This window comes from Andrena cerasifolii, chromosome 9, assembly GCF_050908995.1.
Source record: "Andrena cerasifolii isolate SP2316 chromosome 9, iyAndCera1_principal, whole genome shotgun sequence".
NCBI classification, from domain to species: domain Eukaryota; kingdom Metazoa; phylum Arthropoda; class Insecta; order Hymenoptera; family Andrenidae; genus Andrena; species Andrena cerasifolii.
The window spans coordinates 3,692,989-3,710,660 of NC_135126.1; the positions used below are offsets into that span (position 1 = coordinate 3,692,989).

Consider the following 17,672-nt stretch of genomic DNA (forward strand, 5'->3'; position numbering starts at 1 on the left):
AGGTTTCACAATACTATGCGACTAGTAAGGGGAAATTAAAATACACTTGTGCATTTGAGGACCTTGCAGCAGGAAGTGTGCAGCTCCCTTTTTACCAACTTCGAGTAAAAGAGAAAAGACTATTTATAAAATTATTGCTTTGACTTTAACATTAAAAAGAGAATACTAATAAAAAAATTAATATTTTCACAAAATAAGTAGTAGTTATTGAGTTGATAAGTTTTTATTTCCATTTTTAACGAAGGAATATTTTACAATAACAACATTAATACTTCTATGTTTATTTATTTGCAATAAATCTCTCATTTGTTGTCGGATTTGCATCAGACGTGTAGCAAACGAAGTAGAATTTTTTTTACGTCAGAAACTGTCAAAAATGGCGCTGCGCTTCTCTAGCTGTAAGGTCCTCATTTCATGTTATTATAAAAGCTGATTCTAATATCAACATCACACATCTGCTACCCACAAAAAAATCTGTCCCCATAGAAACTGAATCTCGATACGTTTAAATTATAATTATATCAGCAATCGTCGATTTTTCATCACAGCAAAGTGCGCATCTCCTCAACAAACCGCCGGGCTAAATAATTGCAAAGCAGTTCGACTATTCCACACATGTACATTGACCCGCATAAAACTTAACACCACTTAATCCGCAGGTGGTTGAAACGACGCGACTCAAACTAATAAAACTAATCTCCACTTACTATAATCTGTACAACATACACGCTACGCGATAACTAATAGAAAGCGACCCCTCAGCCCTCGTTCTGGATTCGAGACTAAATCCCAGCATTCGGGCCTGGCGCAACATGTTGCGAATGCACGAGGAGAGGAGGCTAAGAGACCGGGGGGGGCGGTCAGATAAAATGCACGAAATTGTTGCCGGTATTCATCGTCTTTCGGGGAGAAGAAAGGGGGCAGGGCGTCTCAGAATGCGGGGAGGAAGCGCGCCACGGTCCCAAGTATGCGCTAATGCAGCTCGTAGCTCTCGCGGGAGTTTGCTACAGTTCCGCCGTCCCCCATTTCCGGTGACAGAATGCGCGGTCCTTATCTGAATCTATGCGAGCATTTATGCACCGGGAGGCGGCCCCCCGGCAAGCGGACGTGGAGCACTTGCGCGTTCGAGAATCTGAAAATTGCATTCCTGGCATCCGGGCTCTGGTGAACGGCGATGCCGCCCGGGCGATTTTCCACGGTCGCGTAAGTGCTCTAGCACAGTGGGACTCGCGTTAGGGCTGGCCTCCGAGAATTAGGCTGGGGGTTGGAGAACTGCCGTGGGGGGGGAGGGTGGGGTTCGTGCCGATGCTTCGTTTCCGAATCGTTTCTGCGACCGGAAACTGGAACGAATTTAGCCACGCCGGCGAGAGGGTCCGCCTAAACGTTTCGCAAATTAAGACGGTGGATCGATCGAAGGGGATGCGATCACTATTTCGTTCACTTTTCGTGCCAGTTTGTCCGATTCTTCTGCGTTTGATTATCCTCGGAAGCGATGGCGAAGCCTGCGACGACTATGCTGCTACAGGTAGCTTGCAGATGGTGCTCAAGAAATAGTGGCGTGGTAGTTGCTTACAGGGTAATAAGGAACAAGTTCAAGCATTCAGCTGCTCTGCAAGAGGCGACGTACGGTTTTGCAGAGCAGCTCGTGCTCTGTCACTCGAAGGGTTTTCAACGATCGAAGATGAACAGCGAAACAGCGTGGCGGAAGTGTTACGGTATCGGCGAGGGTCACTAGGGGGTAGCGGTAGGATACAAAGTTGGATTGCAAAATGGCAAGCCACGGCAACGCAGGATTATTGTACGTACAAGAGATTTACCGCCTCTGGCCCTTTTGCTCAGGCAAAGGGCGGCCGAGGTCGCTATGGCAACAGACAGGCGGAAGCCAGAGCCTACCCTTCCATTTCCCCGGATGCAAGCACCCGGCGTCTCGCTCTCTTGCGTCAAGTGATTCTCTTGCATCGTCCTGCAACCTCTTCTCCTTCCCCTCCCTCTCTACCTCTTTTTTGTTTCTCCCTTTGGCCCCTCTGTGTCTTCTCCTGTCGTCTTCTCTTTTTCACTCTGCTCTCTAGCCTCCAACGGCGCGTCGTTACGAATCTTCGCGTTCCTCCTTGGTCCGAGCTCCATTATCAATTCTTTTTGCCAGGGTCGGCTCTATAGGATGAAGCGAAGAAAATTGTCGACGATCTCCGGCTAGAATACATTGGTCCATTCACAGACTGTATCGAGCGACTCTGACCGGCGTATCTGGAAATGCAGAGCTGAAGTAGACCCTCTCGTGCTTGTTACGTTATACGAGGAGAAATGAAATGATGGAATCTCTGAATCAGCTGCCATGCAACATTGAAATGTGCATTTCAAGTGCCCCGTCGAAGGAGCGCAGATACGTCCTTTTAGCTTGAAAACAGGTAAATGATTTCCGGGGTTGATTCAATGGATTTTTAAGGACCCGTCATTGGTAGCCTTAGGAGCACAATACGATTGTTCAGCGGAAGATCTATGGAATAGACACAAAGAACAAATGCTCAACTTGACTGCGCCGAGTCGTCAGCAGGTATCGGAATGTCGGGTGGCGTTATTAATTAGCTCACGTCCAACCCTTGCTCGTCACGACGCATCCACGTCGTTAGACGAAGAAACAAGACGGAGGAGCGGAACGAATGAGCGGCCGTCACGTCGGGGCACGTTTCTCGCAAGTGAAGCTGGAGATCAAAGTGTTGGCTGAATCTGGGAGGGTGGCTGGATTCGAAGCGGGAGCGGCATCGGAAGAGTGGCTACTTCGTGTCTGCTCGAGACTTGAAGAGGGCGTTGCAGCCAGAAGAGAGCCAGAGGGGGAAAGAAACGCACGGCGAGGATATAGAACGAACGATCCGTCCACTCGACCGTACTCCTGGGAACGTTCTCAATCCTTCGCCTCCACTCGAGCGTTCGCGTACGAGGATCAAATTGCAATCCCCCGCGACACAGGGGCAAAAGCGATATCGACACTGCCACGGTATCAGCCTCGTAATTTCCTTCGGCCGTCTGCCGCGGTCCGCGTGGCCAATTCGTTTAGGCCTCGGCGCGATTAGGAGGCCGGGAGGATCTGTTTATCAGAGGCACGTAAAATATTTGCAATAATCACTGGACAAGACTCGCGGCGAATATTCAGGAGCGCATCAACAGGTGGTCATTCACCAGTTTTTTCCCATCCCTTCGCCGTTCACTCTTCTCGCCGGTATTCTCGGTATTCGGCTAGATTCGGGGAATCTTACAACTCCCCTGACCGCATCGCCCCGCGGTCCAGCACGGAATTTTCACGTTGCCCCGCTCTCCGCCGGTGGGATCGTTGCGCTCCCTGTTGCTGTTCGCGCAGGCCGATATTTTTCATACAGGAGGGTCCTCTGTCGAGCGGCTCGATGCTAGCGGACGGCGAAAAGAATTCCAACTAGTTGGCTGTTACACGGCGGCGGGAACGTTTGATCCCCTATTGCGCTGCGCCCCGATGAGAAAAAATATTGAAGCGAGGATGCGAGAAAGCGCCGAGTCAGAATTACGCGCGGCTATCGAGTTATTTCAGCGACGAGATAAGCGTTATCCGAGCCAACCATCCCCCGCGGCTATGAATATTAACGAATTCCGGCGTCCTGGGACGGACAAGACTTGAAAGGGATCGACTGGACTCGTGCTTGTGTGCGTGACAATCCGGGAATGAAATTAATTTTCCACTCTTGCGACGTATCACCCTAATGCTTTATGCCCGGGATAAATTATTTGTCGGCAGTTGAACAGGGGGCAGGTGGGTAATGTGCAAAATCATTTTTTAATCTCGCCTCCACCGGCGGGGTGGATTAATTGTCGCGTGTTGAAATGCGGGATCAACGCTCCAGACACTTTTCATTGTTTCCGTCATGATAGCTATGGAGATGATAGAAGAAACTGGGTTAATTGAATCTGGCGTTTGGAAAGTGTTTCCATAAGTGGCAAGTCAAGTAATATTCTCGATGAAAGGTTTGGAAAAGTAGGGATGAAATATCCCCCTTGTCCATTCGTATAAACTGCCTACTGAATTCGACGTAAACTTACATCGATACACTGTACACATCGCTTCACATCGAATCGAGACACACAGCCTATTAAATTTTCAACAAAATGCTCTCCGTCTTCCATGAATAACGAAAACAAGCCAGTTCAAAACAGCTTATGCAACAAGCTGGACACAGCAGATATGCTATTTCAATACACTAACTTTGTCGACGAAATTTTCACCCCGCCTATATTATAAACCCGGTAGTCCGGTGGGAATAAGTTGACGCGTAACGTGCACGTCACTGTAATTTTAGCGGCCAGCGTTCGCACATGGGTTACGGCTCTATTTTCGTCCTGACGTTTGATAATCGTGCTTCGTCTTGCAGCTTCTCTGGGCGAGTTTTTCGTAAATCATATTCGAGAATCCCTGGCTCAAGAAGTTTGCCGGCAAATCAAATAGAGTGGACCGGGTTTCTCCTCGTAGCAGCTCGTTCTGCACTCTCTGTGTCGGACAGCGGACAATTATTCTGCCGCTAATTGAGTTACGTCGCGGCCTAAATGCCCGATGAATATTCATATCCCTGCCCGAGCTGTCCCGCGCCCGTCACCCCTCTCGCCCGCGGCAAGAAAAAGTTGTCGCGAGTTAAAAATGTAATAAAATTAGAAAATTACGTCCGCTCATCATTCCGAGCGAATGCTGCGAATTTTCGTTTTCGTTTCTTTCCATCCCTTTCCCACCCTCTAACTTCGTTTCTCCAGCCCCTCGTTCTTCTTCCACAGAGCGCAGGAATAAGCTACAGGAAAAAAGCACCTGCAGGAAAAAATATTTCCCCAAGCTTAGACGATATTCCTTTATCGATTCGGATGGATTGAAAACACGTAGCAGATACGAAACACTGCGGTAGAAATATTCAAACAAATGGAGCGAGACTCATTTACTTCGATCCTGACAAATTTCTGCGTACTTCACTTTAATAGGGAGAAATGTAAGACGCGGAAGTTGTTTGGTTGCAAGTTTTTTACTTCAGCACGAAACTGTTTTTCGGGGCCATGTATTGCAAAACTTTACGGTCACTTCAGACACTCTCTTAAATTAAACATTCACCTTCTTTTCGCTGCTGTCTAGATAAATCTGGAGCGCTAGGAATATATGGATTGTCTCCCATAGAGACTGCTTCTTTCCCAAGGCTACGTCTTCAATCAGACAACGAGAACCGCCAGGACAACGCACAAGAACATTATTTAAATTCCCTCCGATTGTTAAGCAGCGGCCAGCTTATCGCAGGCAAAACAAAGCGGAATAACGGCTGGCTTTAACTTAGTTTTAACTGATTCCCGCGAGTTTAATTACGCCGCGGAGTCGCGCCCGATTCGCAATTCCGCGGAAAACCGAGGGATAGTCCAATTATGCATGCGGGCCATAATTTTGTCGTTAGACCGTTGATGCTGATTCCAATGTACGGCTCGAGGCGTCGTTATCGCGTCGTCGTTGGAATCCGTGGCGGAGGAGGGACGGATCAGGCAGATTTTCTTCTCGGTTTTTCCGGCTCGATCTGACCGTTCCTTTTTTTTTCCCCCTTCCCCCCGTCGTCGTCGCGGCTCCGGCCGCCTGCAGCTGACGGACGAGGTGACTTAGAGAGATTGCGATTTGCATAATGCAATTCAACGGGATCCCGTTTCAAGGAAAAGTCAAGAAGAACAGGGCAATTACAATGAAACTCCATGGGACGCGGTGGCTTTCACGGCCTTGCTACCGACCACCTAGACGATGTCGACTTTATAAATATTCAGCCGGTCGTTAAGACGTGCAAGACAGAGAGAGGGTTAAGGCGACTCCGTAGACGGAGAGAAACTGGGGTGGAATGGGCCAGAGACGCGGAGAGGGTGTATAAAAGTCGTGCAGCTCGACGCGGAGTCGGGCGTTATTACGCGCTCCCGCGGTTTCTTGTAATTCGATTCAAAACGCCGGTCTGATAATGGCGACTGTATTGCCTCCGGCCGACTTACTTTTTCCCTTTCTATTTTCGTGTCGCTTGCTGGCTGGCTAGGCGAGGGTGGTGCGTCGTATTAACGCTGCGGAGAATCGGCGACTGTTCCGCTCGTCGTCGTTGCTCTGATCGGGCGAAACGCACTTTACTAGGTGAAATATGAGAGTTCCACTTTCAAGAATGGACTCAAGTGTAACAGCTTCCACTTGTCAATTTATAAAAAAACACCACTGGACATCGGAATAACGAGGCAACGACAAGAACCTCGACAAGATTCGCGAGAAGTACCTTTCTTAGCGGGGGTGGGCGTAATGGGGGAGAGCGAGAGCATCGACGAAAGACGGAAGATCGAAGGACTCTGTACAACGGGTTTCGCCGGCAGGGTGATTGTCTTCGCCTCGGAGAGAGAAAAGCGGATTAAGGCGGTTGGTTAAAGAGCAGTTACCATATAGTTGAGCAACGAAGCAACGGGCTGGGGTGGTGAGCAAAGGGAGGGTGTGGAAGGTGGAAAAGGAGATGGTTTCTTGAATCGAGGTGGTAGAAGGTACGCGTGGAGTTACTTCTCGCCCCCGCCCCACCCCCCTTTGCCGCCCCTTTGCCGCGTCCATAACTAGCTTTAGTTCCAAGGCAAGGAAGGCAGCTCTCCTCGAGTAGGTATATGGCTGCTGCCGTCGTTGCTGCTACCACCGCCACGGTTACTGCAATAGCAGAAACTGTCGAGTTAAGTAACTGCCGGTACTTACAGTAACTTCGCGCGCAATGAGACCGCCTACATAAATACACCTAATACACTCGCCTCCTTTCTCTACTACCCCCGTACCTATCCAGTCGTGTTCGCCTCGCAACGTGCAGGATATACCCTATCCCCCTTCGCGTTGCGGTAAATTCCCCGGTTGCTGGGGCTCCGTCGCGGACTTCTGCCGCGATACGACAGTACACGGCTTCAGTCGCGCAGTTACATTCCACGCTTCATCCTCCGACCCCCTTTTTTCCTCCCCCTCGATTCTTCCGCTCGCGGTGGTAACGCATCGCAGAACAGCCCACCGCCCTAATGATGCTCGCTTTAATTCTTGGTTGCCTGTTCGCCTGCCTTGAATGGGGTGTTTGATGAAGCACCGCGGTGTATCGTAAGTATCAAGGCCCCAGCAATGGTTCGTTGTAATAATTTCAATTACTCTGCTCGAAAACCGTTTTACAATCCCATGGTGAGCGTATCCCTCGAGTCCCAAAAGGAGTGCCATCTCGAATTTCAAGGCGTACGTGTGGCGAGCATCGATGCTCTGAATAGGGGGTTATTTGATAAAATCGTTAGTGCTCGGTGGAGATATTGTTGGACCTATAGTGCAGTGAATATGCTGTTCGGTTGAATCGTACCAGCGCTGTCATTTTATTATTCGTGATACAGAGTTGAGTCGAGTTGCCACGGGAGTAGAAGTAAAAGGGGAAGTGAAAGGAATAAAGGGGGCAGCTTTTTCTTTTAATAATGTCCGCGTCAAACTCAACGATGAGCACTTGAAAATTAAAAAGTGTCTACAAAACCGTCCCGCCGGAAGGGGACGGCGACTCTTTCCATTCACATTTAGTGAACTTAAAGTAAAATTCCTTTTCTCAGCCTATAATTTTTCCTGTCGCTTCGGAGCTCGTTATCTCTGACAAAGACTCCATTCGACTAAAGGTGATAAAAAATCTCATTATCTCAGCGTAAAGATTACTCTGCAGATTTATTATGACGTTATCCTTCCATCCTGCCGCGCTACACTTATCGTTCAGAATTTTTATCCACGGCCGACCAGGGGGGACAAGAACCATCTTCGCTACTTTAAACTGATGGAATTAAAACTCCATCGATCACGAGCCTGTACATCCATCGCGCGCTGCGACGAAACGATTTTCCAATTCTCGCGGCTGAAAGAGATATACACGTGACGTCGGGGTGCAAAATCATTTAATTCGTCTGTGGATGACGCGAAGCGAATCCCCTCTAATCAATACAAAATACATCGCCGACAATCTCGGTGATCTCCTTTCACGGACAAGGCCCTCCCATGAACCCTGTAATAAAAGGATTAGCCGACGGATAATCCATAAATCCTTTACAGATTATCTCTATTAATCCCCGAAGCAACTCCTCGCCCCTTGGTCGTTGCCGATTCAAGAGGTGTGCTCGTTGTGTAATTCCATCATCGGCGATCGCGCGTTTCATTACGCCCCCCCCCCCACCCGCGAGATTCTCCGTCACCGTCCACCGTGAAACATAGGTAAACGCTCGCGTCGAGATAAACACGGTTCCGCCCGATTTCACAACGGATTCCCTTCCTCCCGATCCATCTCGCCTATCCCCGTACACAGGCAGAGAGCCTCTTTTTCTCGCGGTGGAGAGGGTGTGACAAACAAATGCACCGCGTCAGCCCGGCGTGACACTCTTCCGTGGCTGGGTTGCCTCGGCAAAAGGGGGAAGTAAACCAGCTGAGGGTGGTTAAGGCGAAGAGGGCGGTGGCCGGAGGAGGATGAAAAGTAGAGGATCGCAGAAGCCGTGCTCAAGTAGACAAGGGACACGTCAGCCGCCATCCTTCTACTCAGCCTTTTATAGATTATTCACGTACAATGGTCGAGTGACAAGTGGCGGGCCACACTGCTTGGAACGATGGATCTGCTCTTCCCCTCTTTCACCCTACGAACACGAGGAAATCTCGATTTTTTGCTGCATGCGGAAGAATGTGGTCTACGGTGACACGTGGGGAGGAAAAACAGCGAAGCGATCAGTTTCACGAAGCACTTCCCGGGGATACCGTTTCGACGTGATTCGAAAATAGAGTCGCTCGCGTAGGCTTCTGTTGGGGCAATTTCCCGGCGAGTGGTATTATGGTCTTCGCGGGAACTTGATGATTTTACAGCGGGAGGGATGAAAACGAAGATGAGTAAGTTCTCATGGGGTTTCGGGGGATATTATATTTTCCAATAGTTTTCAGAAGCTTCGCTAATTTGTTTTCTAAAGAGCCGAGGCTTGGGAAATGCTAAGAAAGGGTGGAATCCTTTTGAAAGTCTCCGGACGCCGCCTTACGTTCCCTGATTCTACAGGAACGCATCGAAATGTATTCTGCCGCATATTGTCACTTTGGTATTCAACGAGGAACAGATGGTGGCGCATATCAAATTACAGGATCGATGAATGTTTCGCGCGACATCGCGACTACGGCATCCGCGATTCCGTACCCCGTGAATCGTCGTAAACACGAAGTCGTAAAACGCACAGTAGTTGGCTGAACGCATGTAAATGCATGACGTCGATAGCGGCGGTCAGTGTTTTTCCCAGCGTATTCGGTATCGCTAGTGTTTGGCGTTTTAATGTTGATTGGACGACAGCCGATTCAGCGGACGTTCGTTTGCCGCGATTGTTACGTCGACATGAAACGTGGCCGAGCGAGAATTTTCAAAATTCTGCGTGTACATACGTGCCGACGCAACGTAACAGTACGTGGATAACTCGATGTCAAAATCACCGGCAGAGATAGATTTATTCTCTCTCCAATGGGTATACGGTGTTGCGAAGTTCTTTGAGAATTTTCTCAGTACTTTGATTAATCAGAAATACCGATGATAATTTAATTTAGCGGTCCTATGCCAGATTTTTCCCTGTTATAACTCTGCAATGGATACCAACGACGCGACGCGTTCATTGTTCCAAACTCGTGCATCTAACTCTTGAGAAAATGTAGAATTACTCGCTGAATCTGACAGAATATATAGTTGACGTTGATAGTTGCCGGATGCAAACACTGCTGTTCGCAATCACTCTCACTTTGTTACCACCAACAGATTTATTGCTAGATAAGGGACAGGTATATGGGCGTGTATTGTTATTATAAGGAGGGATCTATGGAAGCTATGAAGCTGTCATGTAGCAGCTGAATAGCAGAGATATATGCGTGTGCGGTACGAGTCTCTAAGTAAACGCTTAAATATGAAAGCCCGTCCAGCTACAGTATACACATGCGGGAATTTTGATGAAGCGTCGCTCGCTTAAACAATCTCTCTTTAGTGAGTCAATAGATTTAAGCAAGAAATTTGGATTCAGAATGTGGATCTATTCTGACGGCGAGTAACATTCGTTGGAGTAGAAAATAACGCGCCGGGTTCGTCTGCTAAACTCGTCGTGGATTCATTAAATTGGCAAACAGTGATTACTCGCGCAGAATACGCGGTCCAATATTTTAATAGTCCCTCACTCACAATTCACCACGAAGAATTTGCAACACACAGAGCGAACTTTAGCGCACTACCGCAATCGAGTGCAAAGCATTAATCGCCTCAGAAGCAGCTCTTGTAAATCAAGTCCCATCGTCGGAGCTGTTATACGCGATATCCCTTGAAAGCTGCCAATTTTACGCATCCGCCATCTAGTATCCCTTTGCCTCTTAAATTCCCCAAACGAAGTACAAAAATGGCCAAAGTTCACGCGATCCCAGTTCCACGAGAGCAATGGTTCCCGCTCGTATTCCAGTCGTTCCAGGTCGGGTATCCTGTGTATCGCGTGTTCCGAGCAGCCAGTGGAACCGTGTCGTGCAGGTCGATCGCGCTTCGTGCACAGAAGGACATCAGAGGCGAGTCGCGAGCGGGAAACGAGCGAGGACAAGGCGGAGGCAACGGTGAACACAGGCCGGGCCCATCAAAAATTCAATTCATACGTGTATGCCCTGTGCTTGGAGTTTCGCGGCGAAGGGCGGACGCGGGGAACAGCGCGAATCGTTTCGTGGAATTCTCGATGCGACGTGAACCAATGACAAATGTATATGGACGCTGTTCTTACGGAGGAACTGGGAAACGGGAAGAGGGAACCGGAAAAGGTGCGCGTAAGGGCAGAGCCGAAGGGGGTTGAGGTACATCGTAGGAATTGGCGCCTGGCTCCTGAAGCATGTGTGCCCCATAAATAACATGTAAATATTTTCAATAACTGCCGAGGCAGCCCCAGCATGAAAAATGCAAACCGCTTTGCGTCCGGTATCGTGCCGTGTGCGCCCAGACCAGGCTCCTCCAACCCCCGGCGAGCCACTCGAGATCGGCCGCGCACCCTCTTCAACCGCCTCCCCGCCCCCCCCCCTCCTGCCAGCCCGCCGTCCTCCTCGGCAAACTATCTTTTAATATATCTGTATGTACACGGTGTCCCGCGTGAAATTTATGGTACCGGACGCCGGCCGATATTTGTTTCACTCGAGCGTTCCAGCGTCGCCCTCCGCTTCTACTCCGCTCGCCTTGCCTCTCCGAGGGTTATATGTTCCACGTGTTTGCCACGGCGACGACGGCAGCCCTCCGTTCGTAAAAAGAGCCACTACACCGGACAAAATAATTTCGCGAATCGTGACTGTAACGCGACGTTCCGTACGATGGGACACTTGCAACCCTTTACCCTGTGACGCATCCGTGCCGCGATGGGGTAGCTTGCAGTGATTTTTACCTTGTGCCTGGCCGTATTAAACGTGGGACTTTGGGATGGGACGTAATGTAAGATTACGTGGAGGCTACCATTAAAATTGCGAAGGTGAAAATGGAAAGGAAAATGTGGAAACTTTGCAGAATCATCTGATGGAAAATTGTAACTGGAGATCTGTGTGGATTTGCGCGTGGAAATGGCGCTACAGTGATTTAACGATGACTAGACTGTGTGAGGAGTTTCAAAGTATAAGAATAAGGGAATTGCGCTGTAGGGTTGACGGAAACTAACTGAAGAGTTCTTATGAACATACCTAGGTCTGCAAACTACTTAATTGTTTATAGCATTTCTGCTTTTGTATCTCAATACGCTCCTGGACACAGGTAGTCCGAGATCTGTGAAGATAGCACCCCCAAATTCGATTTTTTAAAAAAACTCAACGGCATTCGTTTGTCCATCGTATGCCCACGTTTGCCCACCATTCAAAAAACAAATTATGGCAAAAAAAAATTTTCATCAGCACCCCCATAAAAACATTTTAATGATTTAACGGTGGGAAATGATTGTCCATCGTTTGCCCACGTTTGCCCATAAACAATTTTTTTTTGCCCACCCTCCAAACAAAGTTATGAACAAAATAAAGAATTTGTCTTCATCACCCACCATGATTGCATTTCAATTTTTTAAAAGAAGGATACGAATGTACCCGACCTGGCCACGTTTGCCCACTCTCAGATTTCGTATGCCTATCCTCCAGAATCGAATTAAAAAATAAAAACCTCGAAAAGAAGGGTACAGGTGAAGCGATCGCGTTAAAGTTCGATTTTTCTGGAAAATATTATCAAAATCGTTCTTTCAACGATGCAGTCCGTTAGTTTAGACGTAGAAGAGATTTGCCCATGCATTAATTTCGTATGTCCACCCTCCAGAATCGAATTATTAATAAAGATAGCCAAGAAGTGCGGTACCCGTTGAAGCGATCGCGTTAAAGTTCGATTTTTCTGGAAAATATTATCGAAATCGTTCTTTCAACGATGCAGTCCGTTAGTTTAGATGTAGAAGAGATTTGCCCATGCATTAATTTCGTATGCCCACCCTCCAGAATCGAATTATTAATAAAGATAGCCAAGAAGTGCGTCGTTGGAAAGAATTCGAAAGTATCGCAGACATCTGTTTACGTTTCGACAGTGGCACTCGGGGCTGCGACCCTTTAGGGTATTAGCGCTGCGTGTCGTCATCGAACGTGCCGAAACGTAAACAGATGTCTGCGATACCCTCGAATTGTTTCCAACGACGCACGAAAGTCAGTCGGTCTCCAGAGTTCGGACGTAACTCTTGCGAGACCGTGCATTCATTTACGGTTTGTGAAGTAACTGTGAGATTATATTATTTTCCGTTGTGCGATATCATTGCGGTAATTAGTGAAAAATGACTAGAAAACCACTCTGGTGTTATTCTGCACGTGCTGCAGATGTGTGAAAAGTGTGAAGTATTCCATGAGCGATACAAATTGAAGTGTCGTTCGAATAAAGTGAAAAAGAAGTGTGTGCAACATTTTTTGGACAACATGTCACTAAACAACTTTAACCTTTACGGTAAGAACAATCGATTTTGATAATTTATTCGGAAAAAGACGAACAGAAAGGTATTCGGTCCAACGGGCACCGCACTTCTTGGATATCTTTATTAATAATTCGATTCTGGAGGGTGGACATATGAAATTAATGCACGGGAAAATCTCTTCTACATCTAAACTAACGAACTGCATCGTTGAAAGAACGATTTCGATAATATTTTCCAGAAAAATCGGACTTTAACGCGATCGCTTCAACGGGTACCGCACTTCTTGACTATCTTTATTAATAATTCGATTCTGGAGGGTGGGCATACGAAATTAATGCATGGGCAAATCTCTTCTACATCTGGACAAACGATATGCATAGTTAAACAAACGATTTCATCGTTTAATTAATTAAAAATCGAACTTATACTTGGTCGTCTCAACGGGTACCGCACTTCTTGACTATCTTTATTAATAATTCGATTCTGGAGGGTGGGCATACGAAATTAATGCATGGGCAAATCTCTTCTACGTCTAAACTAACGGACTGCATCGTTGAAAGAACGATTTCGATAATATTTTCCAGAAAAATCGAACTTTAACCCGAACGCTTCACCTGTACCCTTCTTTTCGAGGTTTTTATTTTTTAATTCGATTCTGGAGGGTGGGCATACAAAATCTGAGAGTGGGCAAACGTGGCCAGGTCGGGTACATTCGTATCTTTCTTTTAAAAAATTGAAATGCAATCATGGTGGATGATGAAGACAAATTTTTTATTTTGTTCATAACTTTTTTTGGAGGGTGGGCAAAAAAAAATTGTTTATGGGCAAACGTGGGCAAACGATGGACAATCATTTCCCACCGTCAAATCATTAAAACGTTTTCATGGGGGTGCTGATGAAAAATTTTTTTTTGCCATAATTTGTTTTTTGTATGGTGGGCAAACGAAAATTTTTTATGGGCAAACGTGGGCATACGATGGACAAACGAATGCCGTTGAGTTTTTTTAAAAAATCGAATTTGGGGGTGCTATCTTCACAGACCTAATTGTTTGAAATGCATTGCATATTCTCCAAGCAAGTATTCGCGAATATTTAGAAAATACCACCACTGACAACAACCGCGATCTTCAAAACGTTGGAGCTCAAGCACAAGTAAGGACTACACTTTCGCAAAAATATAATAAAAAACATTACGATAAACATCGAAAGAAAGGACACCAGTTTAGTGTTGGTGATTATGTTATGGTAAAAAATTTTGATAACACACCTGGTGTAGCTAAAAAGCTTATACCTTCTTTTAAGGGCCCTTACGAGATCGATAAAAAATTGCGTAATGACCGTTATCTATTAAAGGATATCGCAGGTTTTCAAGTTTCACAAAAACCATATCACGGAGTATGGGAAGCGGCTAACTTACGGCTTTGGCACAAGGGATTGCAAACTGATAACTTACCTTAACTATTTTTATTTGTCTACTTTTACTATATACAATATTCAGTTACTTTTAATCATTTATCATTCTAATATTCATGTAATTAATAGTTTAAGACACGTATTAACCTATTCATATGTGTGTGTGTTTGTACGTATTTTGTAAAACCATAGAAATTAAGAGCTTGCGGGTGACCGAAGTCGGCAACCGCGGAAGGCGTTGCGTCGTAGCATTGTGCGTTTTGCCGTTTCTTTTGTTATTCACGCGACGGCGTCAGTCGTTGCCGAACGCCGAACTGGCATGTACACATTTATTAAACGTTTTACACATTGAATATGTGTATTATATATTAATTTGTATACGATAACACGAGATTAACAGCTCGAATTCATCACGATTCTTCCAAAGAAGCTTTCTGCTATAAAGAAATTAATATCGGAATAACGAATTGTTCGTAAAATTTACGTTTATTACGTACCCTATTCATAGTTCTGCAGCTTTCGATGCTTCGTATTTCGCGCCATTGTAAGTTCGCAACGAACGACGCTGACGAACGCTCTTCGTGAAAAGCGTTGCTTCGTTATTGCGTTAAATTATACATTATTAATTACATTGCAAATTCATTAAAAAAAGTAGTGTATATAGTTCCCTGAATCTAATGTAGAGTCTGTGCGCGTGCAGTGTTCGTATTTTGAAAGTGTTCTTCCAAAGTATATCCGAACACTTCACAACCACAATGTCGAGGAAGGTACAGACTCTATTTTACATTAATATCAGTATTTCTTGTAGGATACACATTCATTCGTCACTTAATTCCATAAAGTAACCACTGTACTACTCCAAGTAGTTAAATCTGAAGTGCGAGATCATTGTTTATTGCAGTCTTATTTATGTACGATTCCTATGTGTTACAGGGGCTTTGGATTCATCACGTTTACAGACCCCGCTAGTGTGGACAAGGTGCTGGCACAGGGTAACCACGAGTTGGACGGCAAAAAAGTGAGTGCTTAATATTCCAATGAATTATGCCTCTACAAGGGCTGCGTTTTCATTCACATTACCGACTATCTATTTAAAATCGTAAATTTCTCTAAATCGCATTCTATGTATGTAAGAAGTATACTTTACGTTGAGGAATATTTATGCCGATGATTATAGTATGAGCAAGTGCCGGTGATTAAGTGGTATAAGTAAAAATATATAATTAATAATAATAATAATATTAATAATTAAATTATCACTTATTTTGTAATATTAGGTGATGTAACACAAAATAAGTGATGAATTCAATTGTTTCAAATTTTTTACTTACGCGACTTTCATAATTACCGGCATGTTTACTTACTGGAAAGATATAAGAAATTATTATTTAAAAAAGACGGTACTGTTTACATGTATCGGACAAAAAATACTGACGAACTTTTTACTACAAAGATTATACAAAAACCTCCCCGGTTTTTTTTATTACGAAGCATTTGGATGCTCTACTTTTCTCGGTACTTTTAAAATTCCTCGCGAAATATACTGCATCGTACAGGATGTAATGTTCTCTTAATCAGTCGTTCTTCTGGCAACGATACCTTTAATATCCAATATCAGCCGCATGATATTAAGTACTATTCACTCAACTGAAATGATAGACATCTGCTAAGTTGATTAACACGTTCGCTACCACCTTTCACATATTTGTAGCATTCCAATTTCCCGTAACAGGCGGGAGTTCCACATTTTTCGTTGATAAAGCCAGTGCTTTTGTATTGCAGTTTCATAAAACGAACGAGGTGCACTTTTTTCAAGTATCGGAGTTAGATATTCTATCCATTAAGGGTACTAGGCAGTCATTCCTGTCTAAAATGAAGCATTTGTGCTTCAATTAATTACAAAGAAACAAACTGAAACTGAGACTTGTTCTTTGGCATGAAGTTTATTAACTTCATAAGCTTTAAAAAATATGTTTGTTTAGTCAAAAATATGCATTATACATTGTACATGACGCTGCAGATGGAACATTAAAGAGGCTTTTTAAAAATGTTTCTTTTGTTTTGCAGTGATAACTCAAAAATGAAGGTTCCACTCGATTCAAATCAAATTTGAGAATATTCACAAAATGTGTAGTTTCGGACCGTACCTTAATTAAAGTTAATGAAAACTCTTATCCTTTATGAAAATAAACTAAGACCTCATCTTTTGGTGCTTGGGGGAGGGTAAAGCTCGTCAATGGGATTTTAGTTTCTTTTCATAAAGAATAAGAGTTTTCATTAACTTTAATTTAGGTCCGGTCCGAAACTACACATTTTGTGAACATGCTCGAATTTGATTTGAATTTTGTGGAACCTTCATTTTTGAGTTATCACTGCAAAATAAGGGAAACATTTTTAAAAAGTCTCTTTAATGATCCATCTGTAGCGTCTTATACAATGTATAATGCATATTTTTCACTGAACAAACATATTTTTTTAAAGCTTATGATAATAATAAATTTCATGCCAAAGAACAAGTCTCAGTTTCAATTTCTTTCTTTGTAATTAATTGAAACCTTGAACTACTTAAGACCACTGAAAATGCAGCATGATCTGTATAAAATCGCTTTCCAAGTGCATAGTTCTAGTAAACATATTACCGCGAGTGCCTGGTCATACTGAATTTCATAACAAAATAATGTCACCCAATTGGGCCTAGATATGCAAAAAGCTACCAACCCTCAACGATCTGAAACTAAATAAATTTATTTCGAAGATTTTAATTGTTAAAGAAAAGTAGCTTTATTTCTATTGTATATACTTTATTTCTTGTTATTGTTTTACAATGTTTTTTAACGGGTTATTTATTAGCGAGTATTATAATTAACATTATTTAAATTTTCTGTAGCTTTTGTTTTTTAAGCTTAAAATGGAGCTATGCCTTGGTAGTTTTAACAATTATGTAATTTAAAGGTAAACTCTCACTACGCTTCGTCTCGCCTCGGCCCAACTTATTTTCGCACTCACATCTAGGCTCGCGTCACCTCGAGTTTTCCGTACCAGAAGTTATCTGAGCTTGCCTCGCTTTATGTGCTTGGTCAGTTGCTCAGAGAACCTCTTCCTTCCTCTTTCAGCGGTCACCAAAAACGGTGGCATTGCATCCACTCATTTTTAAAATATTTTACAAGCGATTTACCGAAAAAAAATTGTTTCTAAGTATTTTTCGTTCCATACTGCGTTCGACTAATATTTTGTCATTTTGAGGGTTGGTATCTGCATACCTAGGCTCAATTGAA

At 44.7% G+C, this 17,672-nt stretch overlaps 1 protein-coding gene across 11 annotated transcripts in view; it reads left to right on the plus strand.

Moving 5' to 3' along the window:
• The window catches only part of Rbp6 (RNA-binding protein 6), a 792,696-nt gene that overhangs the window by 470,322 nt on the left and 304,702 nt on the right, over positions 1-17,672 (plus strand). For all 11 annotated transcript variants that reach the window (XM_076819584.1, XM_076819590.1, XM_076819583.1 and 8 more), the window contains one exon: positions 15,331-15,415. In XM_076819584.1, coding sequence (XP_076675699.1) covers positions 15,331-15,415 — 85 coding nt within the window. The remainder of the gene's footprint in view (positions 1-15,330; positions 15,416-17,672) is intronic.